The sequence below is a fragment of the Pinus tabuliformis genome, chromosome 7, assembly GCF_031772625.1.
Source record: "Pinus tabuliformis cultivar Carrire ecotype Pingquan chromosome 7, CPIR1, whole genome shotgun sequence".
In the NCBI taxonomy this organism is placed as follows: Eukaryota; Viridiplantae; Streptophyta; class Pinopsida; order Pinales; family Pinaceae; genus Pinus; species Pinus tabuliformis.
The window spans coordinates 1,891,368,836-1,891,392,615 of record NC_142293.1 but is presented as its reverse complement, the minus strand read 5'-3'; the positions used below and the strand labels follow the sequence as shown (position 1 = coordinate 1,891,392,615).

General features: G+C 40.5%; 1 protein-coding gene across 1 annotated transcript in view; it reads right to left on the bottom strand.

Annotated features, from left to right (window-relative positions):
* Positions 1 to 610: 610 nt before the first annotated feature.
* LOC149256023 (origin of replication complex subunit 3-like) overlaps positions 611 to 23,780 on the bottom strand; it is a 399,611-nt gene continuing 376,441 nt past the window's right edge. The window contains exons 15-17 of the mRNA XM_089460641.1: positions 4,396 to 4,520; positions 4,108 to 4,281; positions 611 to 1,271 (exon numbers count right to left, since the gene is read on the bottom strand). Of these exons, the coding sequence (XP_089316767.1) occupies positions 1,166 to 1,271; positions 4,108 to 4,281; positions 4,396 to 4,520 (405 nt within the window). The 3' untranslated portion in view covers positions 611 to 1,165. The remainder of the gene's footprint in view (positions 1,272 to 4,107; positions 4,282 to 4,395; positions 4,521 to 23,780) is intronic.

The following is a 23,780-nucleotide window of genomic DNA, read 5'->3' as shown; positions in this document are numbered from 1 at the left end:
TTCCCAAAGGAGGAATTAGTCAAGGAATGCTAATCTCTTAATGGTTTGGTTGGGAGAAGGTCTTAGAGGATCTCCTGGTCAGGTAAATAAACCCTCATGTCAATCTTTTGTCAGTCATCAAGTAGTGAATCCAAAAAGTGCCTCCAATCCCATTTATGATTAGGGCTAGTTTTGGTTCTAATTTTATTATTCCGTCCACCTTTCACTTTTGTCGAGGCTGTCGTACTAATAATCTGGATTGCGAATAAAAAGTTCAGAATAGTCTATATCCGTTTTTGGAAAGTCCAAACATGGCAATTCCAGTTGTATATCACTTCAGTACATGGTGGTTTTTCGAAACATATGTTTGCACTCATTTTGGATATGTAATGTGTGCAATTTCCCCACGAGTTTTATGGTAATAGTAGGTCTTTTCTCTGAACCAAAAACCTCCTATAAAGGGAAACTAGCATATATCTTCAATAAATGATAACTGTTCCAAGTTTTTTAATTAGAATGCAACTATTATCAAAGGGTAAAGCACACCTACAGATAATGTTTCCTGGAAAAATTAATTTTGCAAATACAAAGTAAATTGAGAGTGAACAGTCACTATTTTACATAGATCGACTTTATATGAATCAATACCACTTCTATTTGAAAAAATGCCTGTACGTTGAGCTTAAAACAAAAGATAAACCTGTGGAACACTTACATTGTTCCACTTGCTGAAAATGTAATTTCTAACACAACTGTCCATCACTTTCCTCACTGCTTGGTGAAGAACCAAAATCTCCCAAAAGGGAATGGGAAAGGGTGAGTATAGATTGCTTACACTTTCAAATTTGCATGCATCCTGGCAAATTGATAACACATACGGTTCCTTTAAATTGTAAACTGTCTACACATAACCATTGAAATCACGAATTCACCACCTTTACATTCTTTGTAAGGATATTTGGCACTAGAAAAATTTCATTGATGATCTGTATGCCAGCCTAACCAACTGCATCATCTGTCTCTCTGAGATCATCCTGATCATTCCTCTTCCCCTTTGTATTTCACTTTAGTCTTTAGCTAACACTGGTCTACACAACTGCCACCAGCTATGTACATATAGTCTAAAACGTTTGCACACAATGGTGGTAAGTTCCTTCAGATGTAACAGCAATAGAAGGTTCTCCTTCTACAAACCAAAGGCAATTCGTTGTATGTAATCAGGACGCCTCTTGCTGGGCATTCTCAGTAGACCCACGATTTGAAGCTCTGTGATTGCTTTTGAAAATCTAGCCCTGGAAAGCATTCATGTCAAGGAGAACCTAGCTTATAGAAAAGGAATTCAAACTAGAGAAGATGATGCACAGAACCATGGTAGCATTATAAACAGTGTTTGCTAAAAGACTTTAAACATGGGTCCATGAATTTTGGGAAGTTATAAAGTACATAAGCTTTGAAAGCACACAACAACAAACTCTCCTGTTTCATTTGTGTATTACTCTTTGTTGAAAATTTTGAAAATGGATGAAAGAAAACATCAAGCACATACAAAAACAATGTTTGTTTCTCGATTGATTGACAATAACTGCAGCCACCTTAGCTAATGACCATTACAAACTTGAATAAAACGTTCCCTAATGTTCACTATCCTCAACGACAATCAATGAGTCAATCCCTTAAATATCGGAATGACTTTTGCTATAGCCTACCATGCGTAGGATATAACACTGCATATATCTGCAGATTGCATCATTTATGGAAAAGCATTTCCAGCACTACAATGTATCTAGCTCAGTGTTGCAGGAATCGCCCCCCCCCGATCCAAAGGCAGAATCGCGAATCGTACGGAATCGATCCGGAATCCCCACAAGAAGCGCGATTCCGTTTTTGAGGTGGCGCGATTCCGGGTTAAAAAAACGATTCCTGCCATTTGAGGTTGCGGCCCCCCGGAATCGCGCAACCTGGACGCAACCTGGACGCAACCTGCACGCAACCTGGACGCAACCTGCACGCAACCTGCACGCAACCTGGACGCAACCTGGACGCAACCTGGACGCAACCCACCAATATGACATCATTCTCATATAGGATTCCTAATACCATATAACTTGAGCATTGTAGCCTGAATATACGGTCTTACTGCTCTGAATACAATGTCAACTCAATGAATATACATTGAAAAAGGGCGGATTGCGTGGCGCAACCGGAAGCGCAATCATCTACTGAACTGATGGATGCACTTCTATATATTCATATACTGCTGTAATTAGAACATAGCAATACCATACTCAAGCTATTTGAGCAGTGATATCCATACATAATGCTAAGTGCATATAAGAATGAAGAAGTCTCTGCTTATAGGTTTATACCCATCATTGCCAATATTGGGAAGCCATACCAATATTGATCTATATGAGAAACGATAACATATATATGACCGAAGCAAGGGACATGTCCATATTGAATTGATGTCATGAACAAATGTCATAATGCAAAGAATCATACTGAAGCATATGCCAATGATCATATGACACTATTGGTAAATCATACCAGGAGCAAGAGCATAGCCATATAACGAACGTCCAATTATTCCAGAGGTGCAGTATCAAATTATCAATACACTGTGAGAGTAGATCTGAGAGACTTCCTTGTAAAGTCTGCAATTCTTGCTAATGTAGTTTGTTGCCCTTACCTTGCTTCAAATCACTGTGATCTTATGTCCAACTATGCTTCCACCTATGCTGATCTACTAGGTATTCAATGTACTGCTGGTGGGGCTTAAGGTTCCTCCTCAAGCCTCCTACAATTCACGGTTTTGCTACAGCAAGGTCTAGGTCTTCATATACATGAAAATATACTTGGTTATAACTGCACTGATCCTCAGGATGACTGTGGCCTGGGTAGAGGACCTTAACTAGGCCTTCACCCCCTCAAAACAGACCCCCCAAGCTGCTGTAGAAACAACCCTTCTTTGTGGCCTAGAGAAGAATGAGAATCTCCTTCGATGACAAGGAACCACCCCCCTTTACCTGTGCTGTTGCTTGAGATGACTGCAGCTAGGGCAGTAGGTCCCTTCTAGGCCTCTTGGCGCTCTCAAATCCTCCTCCTCATACAACTGTAGCAGCACCTTCCTGCAGCCTTGTAAACAGAGACAAACCCTCCACAAAATAGCACAGAAAAAGCATCAATACTTCTTGACTTGTGGCCTGATCTAGCAAGTGAGATGCTGCCCTAAATAGTCTTGAATTAGCTCTCCAAGCCTCCTTGCTGGCTGCTTCCATTAAATGCTGAAGGAGGACTTTGCAATCATGGTTTGCATTTTCAAATTTGATTTGTGGCCTTCATGAGCAATTGAGCCCAGCTCTGACATATTCCCAAACTTGAATTCTAACAGTCCCTTGCTTGATAGAAACTTGATAACTTTCCTTGTGATTGCATTCCTTCTCTTGCTTGAGCTCGTCCTATGAAATTTTATAGGCATCAAGCAGTATCAAATTGATACTGATGTATGTTTGTAATAGCTAGAATATAGATGATTGTTGTACATACTAGTAACTACAATGGAATCATGGATGCCATATCTATCTTGATTTATGCAAAAATATGCATGTTTTCATGTCTTCTACAATTAATTTGGTATTTGGGATGTTTGTTTTGAGTATAAATGCAAAAAAATATAAAAAAATATATATATATAGCAGACGCTTCCGCGGACGCTTCGCTTCCTAGATTTTTGGAAAATGACGCTTCCGCGCTCCGCGCTTCCGCTTCGCGCTTCCGCTTCGTGCAACATTGATCTAGCTATATATGAAAGGACATGCAGCAAATAAAATGACGCTAAAATGCATTACTATTCCCGGAAAAAATGATCAGCGATTTACGGAAATGGAATATTATGATTTCCCATCATTATTCTATATGTCAATACAGAACTAATAGAAGCTCAACAAAGCCCAAGATCATGTTGAAATAAAGGTGAATTATTCAAATAAAAAATAACACCTTTCAAAACAAATGCAGTACCTACGACATTCCATAAGAGTAATAATTACAAGAACAGCTAATGCCTTTTCGAATGAGAATTAAAATTTAAGACTAGGACTGTTTATTAACCAGCTAAAGTAAGGATACTGAATGGAAGCTTTATCTGTTTGAGGGGGCCCACCCATAGCCTTTCGCTTTTTGTCGGAAGATTTCTTTTCCACATGCTCCTTGTTTAGATCTGTCCCGGTGACTATGGCTCCAAATGACTCATACCAATCATGGACATTGATTACATCACCATGTTCTTGAGCCAAATTATATCTGCAGATGATCCCAATATTAGTGGTGCACTTGATTTTAGTGTTGAGAAGATAATATTAATTTATAGAGCATGATGTAAATATGCATGTCATTAATTCTGTCCAAGTGCATTACGCCAGAGAAGTGTCATGCATGGATGAGGATAATCCAACTAATCCTCTGCAGCAACCACACTGGAGAGATGACTGGAAATTTAGGAGATCATTTTGAACCGTTTTCCTAGTGTCTCCCATAAGGGCCTGCAAGCACAAAACCATGACCAATATGATAAAATAAATGCTTTCATTCAGCAAAAACAAGTCAATTCCATGATGGCTAACAAAGGAAATGATGACTTTCTATTTGACTCGTAACAGCTTACTGGTGAATTGTAACATGGTCACACCGTCACACTAGGCCTTGTCCACGATAAGATAAAAAAATACAATTATAGTATAAGAAATGTTCACATTCTCCATCCACTCTAGGCATTTTAAAAGAAAACTATACTATGTTTTCGTTCAGTTTTTAAATTAAAAGGCATTTATTGCGTTGAAAAAAAAAATGCTGTTGGGATGTTCAGAACACACACTTCGTATAAATCTACAATGTGAAAAGAATAATGGCATTGCTGGAATTCCCTGACTTTAGGATACGTGAACAATAAGGGGCAAGGGTATATGACTTGGATGAAACGTGTTTTTGCCAAGACATGCCAAATTTGTAATATGGATGCCTATGTGGCATGTGCAAATGCACCACTAAGCATCACATGCATCCACTCATGCAGATATTTATATTTCCTTTTGTTATTGGTCATGGGCCTGAATCCATCACTTACATATTCTACGTAAGTCCACTGATCAAGAAAGATGGCCACATTGCTTTTAGACTAGGGAAATTGAATGGGAACATCAATGGTATAGGGGAATGTGAAATGAGCCCTGTTACCCACCACAAGTGGGTTACCCCAAGGAGAAAATTTTCTCCCATCATCTCTTCCAGCCGGTCAGCCAATAGCCCCTGCAGCCACCACTAGGCGATGATGATGTGCCATTCATATCTCCACCACCTGCATCAGTCTTATTTCTTTTCACCCACCTCACAAGAGCACATGAAAGCAGGGGGGCTTCTGATCAAAAGGTACTTTATCCATTTTGCAATAGGGTGGCTATACTTGTTTGTATTTGGGCTTTGGTCATGAATTATGGGGTGACCTAGAAGGAGGAAGGGTTTTGACTGTGATCTTGTTCCCTCACCTTAAATGGGGAGATAATCTTCGATCCTAGTTCAGTGGGACCTCCCCTAATGACCCAATGGGTATAGGAGGGGCACTACTTGAGAAGCCTTAGTTGAGATAGCATGTTCCATCTATCCCCATTCCATACCACTTTCATCTTACATTACAAGCCCTATATTCCACCTTCAATATTTGGGTTCAACTAACCATTGGTTCTATAAGATTTGGCACCCATACATCCTCATGCCTAGGTAGGGCCCGAAACTTGGCCCTAGGAGTTCATGCAACTAAAAGAAAAGGAAAAATCATATATTGGCCACAAGCAAAACAAAAGAAAAGAAGATAAAAAATGCAAAATATAGTCGAAGCATACACATTAACCATGTGGGCAAAAGCCTAGCATAAGCTCTACCTCACCCCTTACGGCCATCACCCAATACCTAAGCACCATATTGTTACTATGCATCATGAAAAATGAACCCTTAAATGTCCCAGTCCCTGGTAGGCGATGAGCTGCCTCATCATTAAGGGGGTAATAACTGCTATAAACCATACAAAGCAAGCTCTAACCCTTTAAGCTAAAAGCGGCAATACAAAGAAAAATCAAGAAAATGTAAAAGGCGCACAAGAGGGCTAGAAAAGCAAAGGTTGGGTTGGCAATGCATTCATCCATGATTGCTCCCTCCTTACGCCTATACACTCAAGATGTGGGTCCCCATCATGTTGGTCGCTTTGACCATGGCACTTGGCCATGAGGTCTTCTCCCCTTCGTTACCATCATTATTCACATAACACCTATTGATCAAAGGGTGAACAAAAGAAATGTCACCTCCCCTTGGGGGACTAGAAACACCTAATAGGGTTGTCCTTTAACTACTACTACCTAGAGAGGTAACACCATTGCGAGTTCAAAGCCCTAAATTCGGAAGGGAATCCTTGTATGAAATGTCAAATAGCCCATTACTTTCAAGCTTGGTCCACTTAGATGCAAAAATGATTATTGCACTTGATGATTTCTTGCTTTCACTAGACTTTGTGATGTGATGATTAGCTCATTTCACAACCAAGGCCTGGCCACCTTAACTAGTACCACAGTCCCATAGGAGCATATTGACACACACAGGTAAGGCACTGAGAGCAATGTGACTCCAAGCAACAACAAATGATCGTATACACCCTTGGACACCTCCAACACCCACAACATTTTGGCACTTTCCCATGCCATTTGATGATTTTCGAGATGATGCACCTAGACCCGGCATGCCCACAGCTGGCCTTAGCACATTGTGAGGGAGAGTAACTAATCCAAGCCCCAGATGAGGACGGTCTTGCTGGAAATACTGTGAGGGGGGTGAATTAGTATTTCCTTCCAATTAGTTAATTTTCAACTTCACAGAGCAATAGTTAACAAATAAACATAAACATTCATCACATCAGTAAACAACACCATTCAACAATACACAAACATCAAGATAATAGACAATAGATTTTTAGGTGGAAACCCTTCTGGGAGATAAACCACCAAACGCTTTTTAATATTTGTCTTCAAAAGATATACATCAATTAGGAAGCCCCAACTTCCAAGATTTTCAGCTCCAACTGAATGAGGCTCCAACCCATTGGTTTATAGGCTCCAACCTAAAGGACACTCTAATGCCCTAGTTTACGAGCTCCAACTGGAAGGCTGCTCCAACACTCTGGATAATAGACTCCAACGTAAAGGATGATCCAACACCCTATTTACTAGCTACAACTAGAAGGACACTTCAATGCCCTAGTTTACAAGCTCCAACCTGAAGGATGCTCCAACTCCCTATTTACCAGCTGCAACCAGAAGGGTGCTCCAATACCCTGTGTAGGCTCTAACCACCCTGTCGCCCTGAAGTGTTCTCAGGCTCCAACCTAAAAGAGACTCCACTCTTCTACCTTGCACCACCCTGCCACCCTTATCAGCTGGTGGACCACATTTCACAATTTTCAAACTGGATCCCCTTGTGCTCAAATCAAAATAAATAATTCTAGCATAAAGTTGTCAACAACAATAACAACTCTCCTCAAGAGATCAACCCTAGTAACAAAAAATATGTCACATCCACTATCATAATCAAATTTGGTTGACCTCAACAACTCTGTTTTCTCTCTGCTCTTCAATGACATTAAGCTGTCAACAATGCCCTTTGCTCATCATGTATATCAAACCCCTAAGCAACATTCAAAATGTTATCAATAATCTGGTCAATAGTACTACAAACCCTGGATAGAAAACTATAATGCAAACCCTTCATTCATTTATGGATGTGAGTGTCCAACGTCTTCTAGATATTAATTTGAATAAATATTGACTCTAGAAATCCAAAATCACATCATAAACCATATAACATATTAACCATTCTACAAAATATCACTTTCTGGGTGTTGTTCTACAAATCGCTCAAATGTTGGCACAAATGCTACAAAATTCTAGTTAGGGATTTGGAAACAACGCGATAAAATGGTAATATATAAAATAATAGTCAAACCTGTCAATCATTGGAATCGCTATTGTAATTATCAACACACCTTACCAAATGTGCTATCACATGATGCACTACCATGCCATGAATCTACATTACATTTTCACCATCAACTCTCTATGTTGCTCACATATCTATATATATGTGTGTGTGTGTGTGTGGAGGGCCGGGGAGGTGGGGTGGTGGTGAACTCAATCCGTCAATTATAAATGCTCATATATTGTGCATGAAAGGTGTGGGAAAACTGTAGTCGGAATGGAAACAAATGGTTAAAGGAAATATGAAGTGTTTACACCATACAAAGAATCTACTCTACCAATCAAGACATTTGCACATGCAAAACAAAAAACCGTTGCTACTATTATGCATTGCATACCATCGCATTACAGGTTCAAATCATTGTTTAGATTAACCAATATATCCATGCCTTTTTCGGTCAAATACTGAGTCATTCATCACAACAACTCTCTATGGTCGAACTTCAGAAAGGACAGTGGTTGTAGAGACAAGCTTCAGGGGGCTGTAAAATTTTACAAGATGGTCTCAAGAAAGATGCAAAGAACCACATATTCTTCAATCCAAAATGTCCCTCGATTTGCCCACAAAGATAGCTTCAGACCAGTCACAAAGTCCAACCAAAAATTGTATGAGATTTCTTTGATGTTCAGTGACTAGGGCCAACAATGCAAGTTGCTTATGTGATAAAAAAGAGCCGCACCTATATCCTCTAGATCTGTCTTCAACTTCGCCTGAATGTTCAGTTTCAGGAAAGCCACTAAGAGAGACCAATCCTTGTGCAAAAGAAGACTCAAACAATTGAAATAGATGTCTGCAAAAACATTCAAATAACCTTCATCAAAATGTCACCAGGTCAATATCAAATACGTACTGGATCTCTGCCTCAAAAGCCAAGAATCATTGCTCAATGTTTTCAATGTAATCTTCAGAAAGTGACTACATTAGACATATTCTCATGCAAAATTCACCTATAAAAGATTTCAAGAGACCCCACGAAAAACAAGCCTAGTATATTATTCAGATTTCCCCTTGCAAGGGGGCTGAAATACATCAAAAGAACACAAAATTGTGTCAATAAGGGTAGAGTAAGGGATCTACTTCAGAACATAGTACCAGATGCCACAGAGTTCATCAAACCAAGTGATGAAGGCCAAGTCTCAGAATTTGTCCATTAGATACAACCTCAAATTCACTACAAGAAGTTTAAATATAATCAGAAATCTCCATCGTAACCCCTGCCAGAAAGAACTATGAATGACCCCAAATGAATGCCAAAACAAAAGACCTTCTCTGAGATTATGCGTGACTGCCCCAGGTCAAATTATCTCAGCCGAGTGAGTATTAGATCAAGCATTTTTAATCACCTTTGGGAGGAAAACGGATTCATTTATATAGCTTTGGAGGGACATCTATGACAAGCATCCGACTAGAATATTTGGAGGGAAGCCAAATAAAATTCTAATTTGAGATTTAAATTTAGCTTAGCGCCAATTTTTCCCTCTACTCTTGGACCATATATTAATAGATTTTCAAAAGATTAAATTCAACCCCATTTAACCCTTCAACAATTATTTAGCCTCTTAATGAATATGTTGCCACATCATCAATTGTTGGGGTTTTTAACCAAATGGTGGCTGAAACAAGTTAAATTGGACACATCTTTCAAACCATTGGGAGTCTCGCGATGTGCCACATACCATTGGAATCAACACGACGAGGAGCATCCAATGACGATGGGCTTGAGATCAAATTCATTGATCCTCATCCTCAAAAACTTCAACAAATGCCGGGCTACTAAGGTTCCCTTCCATCCTTTCAAGCCTACTTTTCCATTGAAGGTTTCCACTGATGTAATCATGACATATATTAAGACCGTTCCAGAACTGACGTTGACATCAATGACAACACCATTCAACAATCTCCCCATTTGTCATTGATGGAAACACATATTCCCCCTGCGATTACTAATCCCCCTAACTTCATGCTTTTGATATTCTTTTCCTAATTTCTCTCCCCTTTTGACATCAATGGCAATGTGTTACTCCCCCTAACGAAATGCCTTCATCTAACTTCCTACAACATGCCTGTCTTCCTGTAATTTCTTCTCTCCACCTGACATGCTATGCTTCTCATAAGTTGGCACAACTGATTCCACATGAGTCCATCTAAAAATTTGTTTATGACTTTGCTTTTCAAACCTCCTGCTCCACAAAACTGACTAATTTGTCCACCATGTTGATCGTTGCTCTAACTTCTTAATATTTGACATCTATCAACCTGTCAAAAGAATAGATTTCCAAAAGTGCAACTGCTGCTACATAGACTCCCCCTCTTCAACATGCACAAGGAGTCAACAAGCTAGATTCTTCATAATAATGTATGAACCAGCTCTTCAACCGGATCATCTTGAACTTTGACATCTTCCATTGGAGATTCATCATGACCTTTCGATTTTGAAAAACTTGAAAGCATGGCTGGTGAGACTTTCTCATTTTCTTGGTCTTCTTGCATTTGTTTCCTTCCCCAAACCTTCCTGTACCTGGTTTTATGGTTGTCTTTCATGAAAGATTTCGTCTTGTACCTGCAATCGCGAAATATATGCCCATAACTGTGGCATTTGTAACATTCAGTGTTGGAACTAAATCATGGCACAAATGACATATGCTTTCTACTGGAAAATTCATTTTGACACCTGTCTTGCGATCCTGCAAACTTGCTTCTAGGGTTTTGATAATCACACCTGTCATACATTCGGCAAGCCTTGGCCATATGCCCAAAGTTAGAACATGAGAAACAATAACCATTAAACATGCTAGGGTACCTAGATTAGATGTCTTGTCTTGATGATATTCTATAGACATTCTTTCTTGGAGGTGGTACCACCTTTTATTGATCCTTGTCCTTGAATGCTTCAACATTGCTTCTTGGAGCTGCAACATCTTCAACCATCTTTTGTCCTTTTATTGATCCTTGTCCTTGAATGCTTCAACATTCCTTCTTGGAGCTACAACATCTTCAACCATCTTTTGTCCTTAATTTTGATTTGGCCTCTGAGGGATCCTACCATCAATCTTGCTCTCTAGGTACTTGGAGCTTGGAGCTTCATCACATGGAGTTTCACTTGCTTCTTTTGCCTTCATCTTCAATTTATCCATTTCATTATTCTTCCTTTCGTCATCTAGCAATTTTTCCTTCCAGAGCTTGTCTATTTCAGTTAGGGTAGCATCAAGTTCTTTCTTCTTTTGAGCAATGTCTTCATGAAACCAGCTTTTCAAGACTCTTCTCCTTTCTTCTGCCTCCTCTACTTGTAGCTTTAGAAGATTGACCTTTTCTTTTACTCTATTAAGATCTTGTATTTGTTCTTTCTGCCCGTCATTTTCCTTTTTGAGCCTACTAATTTATGTTAAAGACACATCTAGTTCTTTTTGTTTTTCATTAACTTCAGTTGTGTACCTTTGACTAGTTTCCTTTTATTGGCTTTCCAGGTCTTTCTCTTTCTTTTCTGCTTCTTGCACTTGGAGTTTCAAAAGAGAAACTTCCCCTTTGAGTGTACAACTTGCCTCCTTTATGTTCTTTAAATCTATCTAGGCAATAGTTAGCACTACTTCCATGTTTACTTCTTCTTTGTCATTTCCAGATTCTTCGTTCTGAGAGTCTACTTGATTTGAATCACGATCATCATCATCATTTTCATCTTGACCTGTATACTTCTTTGAGTAGAGATCATGAAGCTTCTTCCAAAGACTTTTGGCTGATGAGCATCGATCAACTTTGGCTTTTATTGGATCTGGGAGAGCACTAAGAATAACATTTATGGCTTTCGTATTGTACCTTCTAGATTTGTCGATAGATGTCTCCAGAGACAACAAAGTGCCATACATAATATCCTTGAGCTTTCAAATAGACTTCCATTCTAGAATCCCATATTTCATATTTGGCTTCATCGAACTCAGGGGTTGGATAACCAAGTTGATTATCTGCAATACTAGAGTCTTCCTTTGATTCTTTTGAACGTTTGGCGGCTTGCTTCTTCAACTTTCCCAACAATGCACTTTGAGATTTGCCTTCCAACTGTTAAGCTGCAATTGAAGGAACCTGCTCTGATACCAATTGTTGAAAATACTAAGGGGGGTGAATCAATATTGCCTTCCAATTAGTTAATTTTTAACTTCACATAGCATTAGTTATCAGATAAACATAAACATTCATCACATCACCAAACAACACCATTCAACAATGCATAAACATCAAGATAGTAGACAACAGATTTTTACGTCGAAACCCTTCTAGGAGAAAAACCATTGAACATTTCTTAATATTTGTCTTCAAAAGATTTACATCAATTAGGAAGCTCCGACTTCGAATATTTTCAACTCCAACCCCCTAGGTTACAAGCTCCAACATGGACACTCCCATGCCCTAGTTTACCAGCGTGAATGCCTAGGATTACAAGCTCCAGCCTGAAGGATGCTCCAACACCATGCTTACCAACTACAATTGGAAGGACGCTCTAACTTCTAAGATTTTAAGCTCCAACTAAAAGAGGCTCCAACCCCTTGGTTTACAAGCTCCAACCTGAAAGATGCTCTAATGCCCTGGTTTACCAACTCCAACTGGAAGGACGCTCCAATGCTTAGGATTACAGGCTCTAGCCTGAAGGATGCTACAACATCATGTTTAACAGTTGCAACTGGAAGGACGCTCCAATGCCCTAGTTTGCATTCTCCAATCTAAAGGATGCTCCAACACCTTGTTTACCAGCTACAACTAGAAGGACGCTCCAATGCCCTATGCAAGCTCCAACCGGCCCTAACACCACCCTGCTGCCCTGAAGTGTTCTCAGGCTCCAACCTGAAGGAGACTCCACTCTCCTACCTTGCACCACCCTGCCATCCTTATCAATGAGCAGACCACGTTTCACAATTTTCAGATTGAATCCCCTTATGCTCAAATCAAAATAAATAATGCTGGCATAAAGTCTTCAACAACAATAAAAGCTTCTCTGCTCAAAATATCAACTCTAGTAACAAAAAATATGTCACGTCCATTGTCATTATCAAAATTGGTTGACCTCAACAACTTTGTTTTCTCTCTACTATTCAATGACATTGAGGTGTCAACAATGCCCTCTACTCATCAAGCTGTCAAATCCTAACAATAACATAAACTTTATCAAATACTCTGCCACAATCGCTATGCTTGAAGTGACCTCTAATAATCATGCATATCAATACCCTAAGTAGCATCCAAAATGATATCAATAATCTAGTCTCCAAATGAAGTCAACGAGTGTCTATCTCTATGAGAGTTAGGCGGGCCAATTATTGACTTGAGGCCGACTTGACTTTTTGAGGTTGACATGATCAAAGGTCAAAAATCAAATTTTCTCCATCAATTTTAAAGGTGAAATTCGAACAATAGTTGTCAATTTTCAACATTTTTTCCATAAAACTCTATAAATTTTGAGTGGGTAAATATTAAAGGTTGGTAGTTAGGGCATGTTAGTTTTTGTATCATTGAAAGGGTTCTAGTCTCGAGACCCCGTGGAGAGGCTAAAACACAAGAGTTCTCCATAACCCAGAAATCGTTTCTAAAAATTCCACCTAGAAGTGTCTCAATTAGATTATTAGCCTATTTTTTAATATTTCATTAGTCTAAACTTAGGAAAAAGGGTTAATTAATCAGTATTAATTGAGGAAGGTGTGAATCATCTAGAAAATCACACAGACTGACTAGGAAATAACCCTAGCCCTTGATTAAGTTTTAATCTTGGCCATTGAAGGTCCAACAGAAGATTATAAGAAGTCAATGGGTAGATGGAGAACACACACTTAAGATCGATTTCCTTGGGTAGTTTGATTTTCCAGACAGCAACAGTAGTTGATCGAAGAGTTCGAGCCAACGAAGGGAAGCAAAGAAAGAGGGGTAGCGATAGTGATTTGGGGTAGCATCGGATGTGCTCTAGCCATGAAAATTGGGGGAGAGGCTAAAGCACATGAGATATCCAAGATCCAGAAATGGTTTGGGCAAATTCTAACTAGTTTGGGAGATATTAAAATAATTAATATTTTTAATGGAGTTCCTAAGTCTAACTTAGGAAAAATAAAATATTAATGGGTATTAAAATAAAACTGAGTTAGAAGGTTCCAAAGGATAAGATCATAAGAATCAAGCCAAATCTAATCTTAGTCGTTGATTAGAGATTTAATTTCGGTCGTTGAAGGACCAACAAGAAAAATATAAGAGGCTTGAGGGTCAGTTGGAGAATACACCAAAGTGATCAGTCATTCGATTTACTAGAGCGGGGTTTGCTAAGTAAAGTTGAATCAGTGATCAGTAGTGAAGGGCAACGAGTATTGGACAGAGAGGCAGAGATAGTGTCGGGAGACAAGCGCAGAGGCAGAGATAGTGCCGAGAGACCAGCGCAGAGGCAGAGAGTGAGAAGTAGCGGCCAGAGCAGGCCACACAGAGCTCAAAAGAGACAACGCAGAGGCCAAAGGGCTTGCGTCATCCACACAGAGGGCAGGAGGAGTGACGCAGAGGGTCCTAGAGGCTGCGCAGTGCCTCAGAGGTCTTACAGTGAGGGTTCTGAGGCTGACGCAGAGCAGCAGGACGCTGATGCAGTGCTTCAGAGTTGCTGGAGAGGGGTTCGTGGGACAGGGTTTCTGAATACCAGTTTTCGAATAGAGAGGTATTACTACTGGTTTTTTTCTCTGTCGGGTGAGCCAGTTTGGCACCCAGTTGTACTCAAGGAAATACTGCATAATAATAAACCTTCAAAATAGTTGCACCAGTTTTCTCCCATTGGATTTTTCCAAGGATGATTGTCCAAAAATAACGATGTCACTTGCATGTTTGTTTTCTTTTAACTATTGATCTGTAGATGTTGAGACTGTATTGTGTTTATTTTGTTATTTATATGTTTTAAATAACTTGTTCGAAATTAACAAGTAGAAGAAATAAACCAGAAGAATACAGATTAAATTTCTAACGGGTAATACTTAGAAATTTCAACATGGTATCAGAGCGTGGTTGCAGATCACAGGAGAACTGAAGGCATCAGCTAAGTAAAGCATTTGTAGCAAAATCAGTTGTACCGAGTGATAGAAGTTGATCCTTGCAGAAAGCAACAACCGAAAGGTTGACGCAGAGGGACTGTGTTAGCAATCTAAGCCAGAGAGAGGCCATCTCAGAGGCTGAGGAGGGCAGAAAGAGGCTCACGCAGAGACCAGGAGGGTTGACGCAGTTGGCTGAGGGAGCTGTTATGTCAGTGTTGGGATTGCATAGAGCCTAGAGGCTCAGTCCTTCAGTTGCTGGGGCATAGGAAGCTGTGGGCAGTTTGCGGGGGTGAAGCTGGTGAGGTAATGTGGGTAGAACAGTACCTAACAAGGCAAAACTAAGGTAGAGGGAGTTGCTATTGAGGCGGATTTCTAGCCAAGGAATCTGGATCAGTGTTGCAGGTGCACAGAAGATCGAAGAGGTGCAACTTAACGATTGGCAAGAGGATGTCCAGAAGGCAAATCATGACTCAGAGGGAGTCCATCAGAGAACTTCTAGGCGGGAATTGTAGAGACTCAGCAGGGGTCGAAGAGAGAACTTCTGGAGGGAAGTAGAGAGACTCGGAGGATTCGACAGAAGAGAAGAGAGATGGCCATGAATGGGTCGAGGGATTAGGACAAGCTGGATGGGGCATCCAACTTTGTGGTCTGGAAGGCCAGGATCCTGTCCATTCTAGATAGACATCGCATCAAGGCCTTCGCCTTGAGAATAGTGGCGATCCCAGTTGACCTGGCTAATAATGAGAAGTACGAGGAGGCAATGGCTAAGGCGAAATGCATCATCCTTGATGGGATCAAGGATCATGTGGTCCAACATATTGCCGAGAAGGAGACAACAAAGGAAATGTGGGACGCCTTGAAGACATTGTACCAACATACTTCCATGCAGAGGAAGATGTTACTTGAGAATCAACTATGGTCATACTAGATGCAGAAGGGGGAGCAGATAGATCACTTCCTCGGTGGGTTGAAGGAGATCCGAGACCAACTGACTTCCATAGTGGCCATGCAGGATTAGGAGTTGATGGTGAGGACTGCACTAAATGCAGTCTCCGAGGAGTGGGAGACATTTGTACAGAGCACACTGGGCAGGGTGAATCTTCCAGATCGGGAAGAATTGTGGACGGCTCTTCACCAAGAAGAGATTAGACGACTAAGCAAGACAGGAAGTAACAACAAAGGAGTCTGGATCAAGAAGGAAGAGCAAGAGGATGCAACTCTGGCATCTGCGGGAAAGCAGGAGAAGAGGAAGAAAAAGAACCTCTCCAAGGTCAAATGCTTCGACTGTGGGGAACTCGGTCATTATGCGAACTAATGTCCACGAAAGAAGAACAAGGGAGAGACGTCTGACTCCAAGGCAGCACCAACGAAGGCGGAGAAGGAGGTCGAGGAGGATAACGATTGTGCCATTAGTGCTCATGTACCTCTAAAGAAGAGGTGGGGAGACATCAAGTTGTAGTCAGGAGGACTACATGCGATGAGGGGCATGATCCTTGAGGTGCCGAACCTCTTGGATTATACCTTGCTATGGGAGCCTCGAAGAGAGAGTAGCAGGATTGGCGGATGTGGGTAGAAACAGATGTTGATGAAGCTGCAGATGGTGCTATAGTGCAAGAGTCCACAAGCAACGCGAGGCTAGCAAGTTGCAACAATGCAAGAGGCACGGAGAGTGTCGCAACAGTGCAGGATGGCACAAAGAGGTATGCAACGGTGCGAGATAAAGCGAGTTGTTGCAGCAACGCAGAGGTCAGTAGAGGGATCACTTGTTAGCGGCAGTGAGAGCTTCAGCATCAGGAGTGTTTCTAGCCTGACAGGGATATCAAAAGTTGGGAGGATCAGTTACTTCTCAGTAACTAAGTTGCAGTGCAATAGCAGTTGGCAGTAGCACGACGCAGAATGATGAGAGGGGGTTGTAGTGCAGATGCAGTGCTGGGAGGAAGGACCAACAGCAACACAGATGCAGAGGGAGTTGTCGTACGGATGCAGTAGTGGCAGTGGCAGAGCTATTGGTAGTAGTATAGGATGCAGCAGTGCAGAGGATGTTGGGCGGGGAGGCCTAGCATCAACACAGGTACCAGTGCCATATAATCAGAGTGATGCTCAGTGTGGAGTATTACTAGAACACAGTCCTCGCTAAGAGGGGGTGTTGATTTGGGGTAGCATTGGATGTGCTCTAGCCATGAAAATTGGTGGAAAGGCTAAAGCACATGAGATCTCCAAGACCCAGAAATGGTTTGGGCAGATTCTAACCGGTTAAGGAGATATTAAAATAATTAATATTTTTAATGGAGTTCCTAAGTCTAACTTAGGAAAAATAAAATATTAATGGGGTATTAATATAAAACTGAGTTAGAAGGTTCCAAAGGATAAGGATCAAGCCAAATCTAATCTTAGTCATTGATTCGAGATTTAATATTAGTCATTGAAGGACCAACAGGAAAAGTATAAGAGGAGGCTTAAGGGTCAATTGGAGAATACATCAGAGTGATCAGTCATTTGATTTACTAGAGCGGGGTTTGCTAAGTAAAGTTGAATCAGTGATTAGCAGCGAGGGGCAGTGAGTACAGGATAGAGAGGCAGAGATAGTGCCGAGAGACCAGCGCAAAGGCAGAGAGCGAGAAGTAGCAGCTATAGCAGGCCACGCAGAGCCTAGCAGAGATAGTGCAGAGGCCAGAGGGCTTGCATCATCCATGCAGAGGGCAACAAGAGTAACGCAGAGGGTCCCAGAGTTTGCACAGTTCCTTAGAGAGCCGACGTGGAGGGTTTTGAGGCTAACGCAGTGCTTCAAAGTCGCTGGAGAGGGTTTTGTGGGACAAGTTTTCTGAATACCTGTTTCTGAATAGAGAGGTATTACTGCCAGTTGTTTTTCTCTGTCGGGTGAGCCAATTTAGCACCCAGTTGTACTCAAGGAAATACTGCATAATAATAAACCCTCTGAATAGCTGCTCCGATTTTCTCGCATTGGGTTTTTTCGGGTATGTTTATCCAAAAATAACGGTGTCACTTGTGTTTGTTTTCTTTCAGCGGTTGATCTGTAGATGTTGAGACTATGTTTATTTCGTTATTTATATGTTTTAAATAACTTGTTCGAAATTAACAAGTAGAAGAAATAAATCAAAAGAATACAGATTAAATTTCTGAGTAATACTTAGAAATTTCAACACTGAGATTGCTCAGAATGAGGGTAAATTCCCTCAAATAATTTTTCCCAGTGTTCCTCTTGGACATGTTACCCACCATTTTGTGGGTGATATCCCTAGGAGAAAAGTTTTCTCCAAGATGGTCCTCAACTAGCAGCCAGCAGCCCCTTGCAGCGACCAACTAGCTCGTTTTGCCATTTCTTCGCCACCTGAGCCAACCATGTGCTCCCTCACCCATCTGTCATGATTGTATGTTTGAAGGTGGGCCTACCAAACCTAGAGGTATGCCTTGTCATTTGGTAATTAAGTATTGTAGTTTGCTTATCATGGATATTTATGGGCATGGATTAATGGGGGGATTTGGTGGAAAGAGAGCGCTAGGTCTGTGCTCTTGTCCCCTTAACCTCTTTTGAATGTTAACTTTGGACACTAGTCCTATGGGATCTCTTTTACTGACCTTTGGGCTTTAGGGATGGTACTACATGTGAGACCATGATTTTGGTTGCATGGTCCCGCTCCCTAATCTACATATATCACTCCCCTTCCATTCATTATAACCCCATTCATCATTTCTACCACCTGGGTCCACATTCCTCCACTAGGTCCACATAAGGTTAGCCTTCCCCCTCCCCTTGCCCACACTTTGGGTCGGACCTAGAATGATGCCCCGGAGGTTAATGCAACCAAAAAGAAAAGTAAAAGCATAATTGGCCACATTCAATAGGAAAATGTAGCACAAAATGCAAAATATGGTCGAGACAAACACATTTAGCACGTGGGCAAAAGCCAGTGCATGAACTCTACCACATTATCATGGCCATTACCCTGGTTCCTATAGGCCTTAGATGAACCTCCTTTATCATTGAAGAACCCATGATTGTCCCAACCCCTGGTGGGCAATGAACCACCCTACCTTAAAGGGGATATCCACTACTATACCTTACACATCAAGTTCGTATCCGTTGAGCCCCGAGCAGTTAATCAAAGAAAATCATAAAAGGAAAAAGGCATATAAAGAGGGGTGGAAAAATCAAGGCCAAGGCACCTCATGCACCACAATTGCTCCGTCCTATACATTATATACCCAAGTGTGGGCTTCCCTTTTATTAGCTACCTTTGTACCCCTGCATGTGGCCCAGGGCTGCCCCTTTCATTCCCTACTCCATTCATCTCTTTATCACATGCCAACAACCTTTGAAGGATGTACCTTGGCCATATTATCCCCTTTAAAAGTGGAAACCACCTAATAGGATACTTGGTTTGTTGAAGAAAATATAACTAGGTTCGGTCTTCATAATGACATGTAATTATGACTGATGTAAATGATGTAATAAAGAGAACAAAATTATTATCGTAAAATTGCTTCATGGGTTTCATGAGCAAGTGATTTTAGAATACTAGGATTTGTCATTTAGAGTCTAGAATTAATATCATGTATGAAGAGTTCTTCTTGAGCCTATGTTTAATGTATACAAGTTTATAGAAATGTCTAGAAGCCCCTCCAAAGACAAGCACAATCCCTCTTGAAGAAGTCGGCCTCCAAACAATAACAAAGGAAGTCTTGTCAGCTCACCTATGGAGACACACCCGTTCAACATGAAATTTCGGCTCAAGTGTAGAGGAAAACCACTATTTATATGTGGCTAGGGTCACCACAGAAGGAAGAGAATTTAGAAAAGCATCTCTGTGTTTTTCGGATGGGTACCACATAGATAAAGTCTCAACCCCCTCACAGTCTCAGTGATCTCTGTCTTGGCATACATTCTAGATGCAGTCATAGTCTCAACATATTTGTGATGAGGAGGATCTCGGTGATCTCACAGTGACACTCTCTATCTCGGCATACATTCTAGACACAGTAATAGTCTCGACATATTTGTGATGAGGAGGATCTTGATGATCTCACAGTGACACTCTTTGTCTCGACATACATTCTAGACGCAATAATAGTCTCCGCATATTTGTGATGAGGATCTCAGTGATCCCATAGTGACACACTCTGTCTCAGCATACATTCTAGACGCAGTCATGATCTCGGCATAGATGTAATCATGGTCTCGGTATAGATACAGTCATCATCTTGATGAAGACATAGTTACAAGGTCATGATCTAAGTAAATCAAGGTGCAACTCTCATTTATATATGTACATATCTCAATATAGAGATCTCATTGTTATGGTGAAGCCCTCGGTGAAGGTACAACAATGTGGAGCAGTAATGATCTCGGTGCTGCAGTGGTGATGGCCTTGGTGTTGCAGTAGTGATGACTTCTGTAGTAGTGATGATGATCTCAACAATGACGAAAAAGAGGATTGGTTTCTTGGTCTTGGAGTGACCAAATAGGTCAAGGGTCATGGTCTTGGTATTCGTCAATTGGAGTCTCTATAAGAAGAATTTGTGCGGGTTTTCCTCACAAAGAGTGAGAGGTTTTGGCCCTGAAAGCCAACATCTTGTGTTCTTGTCTCTTTTGTCTTGGTAACTATTTGATGAAGTAAGAAAGCACACATTAATAATAACAAGAGAAGATTGTGTTAATAAGAAAAAGTAAAAAGTACCTCACAAATAGTTATCATCGTCAGAAGAATCTTATTAACCTAATTTCCCTAGATTCTTCAACATGGTATCAAAGCTAAGGTGCTGAAGTCAAAGGAAGGGAAGAAAAGAGACATTCAAGGATCAAGTTTCAAGAAGGGCATCAAAGCAAGTTGAAGGTTATCAAAGAAAAGGATCAAGATCTACATTGAAGAATCAAACCCTGATTTTGATCAAACCCTAGATCGAAGAAGCAGTCTACAACAGCAAGAGCTTTTGTTTCCGTAGTCATCATCAAAAGGCCACCAAGACCCTCATCAAGTTGTCTACAAAGCAAGGTAGTTCGAAGGACCTTAAAAACGAAGACCACATCATCTTGGAGAAAGTTGAAACTCTAGAAGTAGTTCTGATATACACTACAAAAGAAGGCAAAGCATATTGAAGGCAAAAATGCATTTTCATCATCTTCAAGGTTATAAAACAAGCAAGGATCATCTGCTTGCCCTAGAAGATCTTCCAAGGAAGTAGCAAATCATTCTCATCAAAAGGTGTAACCTTTTCTATTGGAGAAAGAATTTTCCATTTGAAAGAAGATCATCCAAAAGGAAGCTCTAATACATCTTCTTCAACCATCATCAAAGTGATAAAGTAGAAGAGTTCATCTTCACTTGTCAAGTAAGTATCTTTCATTCATTAATTTATTTGGTAAAACGACTTCGTGGTTGCAAGGAGATCTATAAGTTGGATAGGTCATCCAAGGTCCTTGCATGAAATAAGGAGGACTTTCATGGTCCTCGTAGATAAGTGAAGTCATGAAACACATCAATGAAAAAGGTCTCCTATGAATCCATGGGAAGGAACTCTTAAAACAATATTGGATACATCAAAGACTCTGTAAGAAGAATTATGAACATGACAAGAAAAGAAAATTCATATTACTGAAAGGATAGGAGGAGTTGAGGAAAAGAATTCCATGGTAAGAGGGAGTAAGAAATCATTAAGATAGTCTCTCTCATTGGCTCCTAGATCCTGCATAGGTAATGTCTACAATAAGATGTGGTATGACATCTTAGAAGCATTAGAAATAAAGACTCGTGACATCATCACAAGGGTAACAAAATTCATGGGATAAGTTCAACTTGTGATTTCTATGCAAGATAGAAAAAGGACAAGTTGAGGGAAAAAGTGTTGAAGACTCAAACATTTGCAGGAAGGAAAGGAAGTTTGGAAAATTTTGGTACTTAGAAAAAGGGAAAAAGAGCATAGCCGAAATTCAATGCTATGGAAGGTCATGTACTTTGCAGGAAAGATTTTCCTTAGCTTAAGAAGGACAATAACAAGAAGAATAGAGAAGAAGCCCATTTCACCAAAGAAATGGAGGAAATTGAAAGAAGAAAGAACAAGGAAGGAGAAGCATTAGAAGCAAGAGCTCGTGACATCACCATAGGGAAATATGAAGGACCACTGGAACAAAATCTATGGTAGTCAATATAGCTCTTGGTGACCTCATTGAAAGATCAAAGGAAAAAGTCATCCAAGACAAGTCTCATCATTAGTCAAAAGGGAAACATCTGTTGAATAAGAATATGCGAGATCCTCAAGATTCTCTGATGGAATCCTCATCGGAGGATTCATAGATCTAGAGTGGAAGCAAGTGTTTCATCAGGAACTCCAACTTATGGAATTCATGGGATGATGGTATGATGACATAAGAAATGAAGCAAATCAAGAAGTTGAAAATCTTTTCAATCAAGGAAGTTGCTGGAAGAAGCATAGATGACCTAAAGGTAAAATGAGGTATGTATGCTTGTATCTAATATTGTAAAGTCATATCGTATGGTTGCAGGGAACATGGATCACTACTTCTATCTTGAGAATCATGATCAAGGGAAAAGGATCTCCTCCTCTGAAAGGATGCAGGAAGGCATAAGTCACATTAGATGAAATCAACATAATATGTCCTCATATGAAGTATGAGGTGGTTGACTACAATTAAGGAACTTTGATTGGAAGCTCTTGGGAATGGAATGTGTAAGAGGAAGAGATCATGAGATATGCAACCATGATAAAGGCGATCAACATCCAAAAGAACAAGAAGATTTGACTAGGAAATCTCCCAAAAAGATATGAAGACTCTGATGAGAGTCTAAAAAAGATGAAGACCCTTGACAATGGATATCTTTGGGAGATGTGTCAACATGTATGTAGGATGCTGATACCTACAAGATGTCATAATGAAGAGCCATCTCGTAAGGTACTATTTGATTTAATGTTATGTTTTGATTTCTTGAATAATATTTGGATGAGTTCATGCAGGGCTATTGGAACAAGAGTTGTAAGCACAAGTAAAACTAGCATTCATGTGGTGAACAAAAATTCCTAAAAGAAGCATGATGAGAAAGAAGTAGCCATATGAAGAAGTTTCCAGATATGTACGAAGAAGGCCACTTTCCATGAAGAAAGTAATGGCATGACGAACCAAGGAGGAAAGTGATCGATGGCTAATGCCCTACAAGGAAGAAACTCGACTAAATTTCATGACATCAAGGAAAGAAATTGATCAAGCAGCTAAAGGACCCACAAAAAAGAAGTCGTTGATGAAAAGGAGAGTCCCTAGTTAAGAGGGACCTCTGACAAGTCCCTAATTAAGAGGGAGCTTGGGCAAGTTCCTGGTCAAAAGGAGCTTGGGGACATTCCTTTACAGGAATAGGAATATCTTCCCTAGTTGAGAGGGAGAGATAGACACAACATTCTTGTCTTCACTTGGGAAGAAAGAATGGAGGATTGGGTAATCATCTAGCATTCGATACTCTTTGAGGATGTGTAGGGAATCCAAGAGAAGAGCAGGCAAGAGGACTGATATTCTTTGAGGGTTCAGAACCCAAGATAAGGTGGGTATGTACCTTAAGAGACAATGATGAAGGTGTCTATTGTCATTGGTCTCACCAACATTGTGCTCTGATCTGATGAGAGATAGAGCTGTCAGTCAAGGCCTTGTTGTGGAAAAAATGTTGGTTA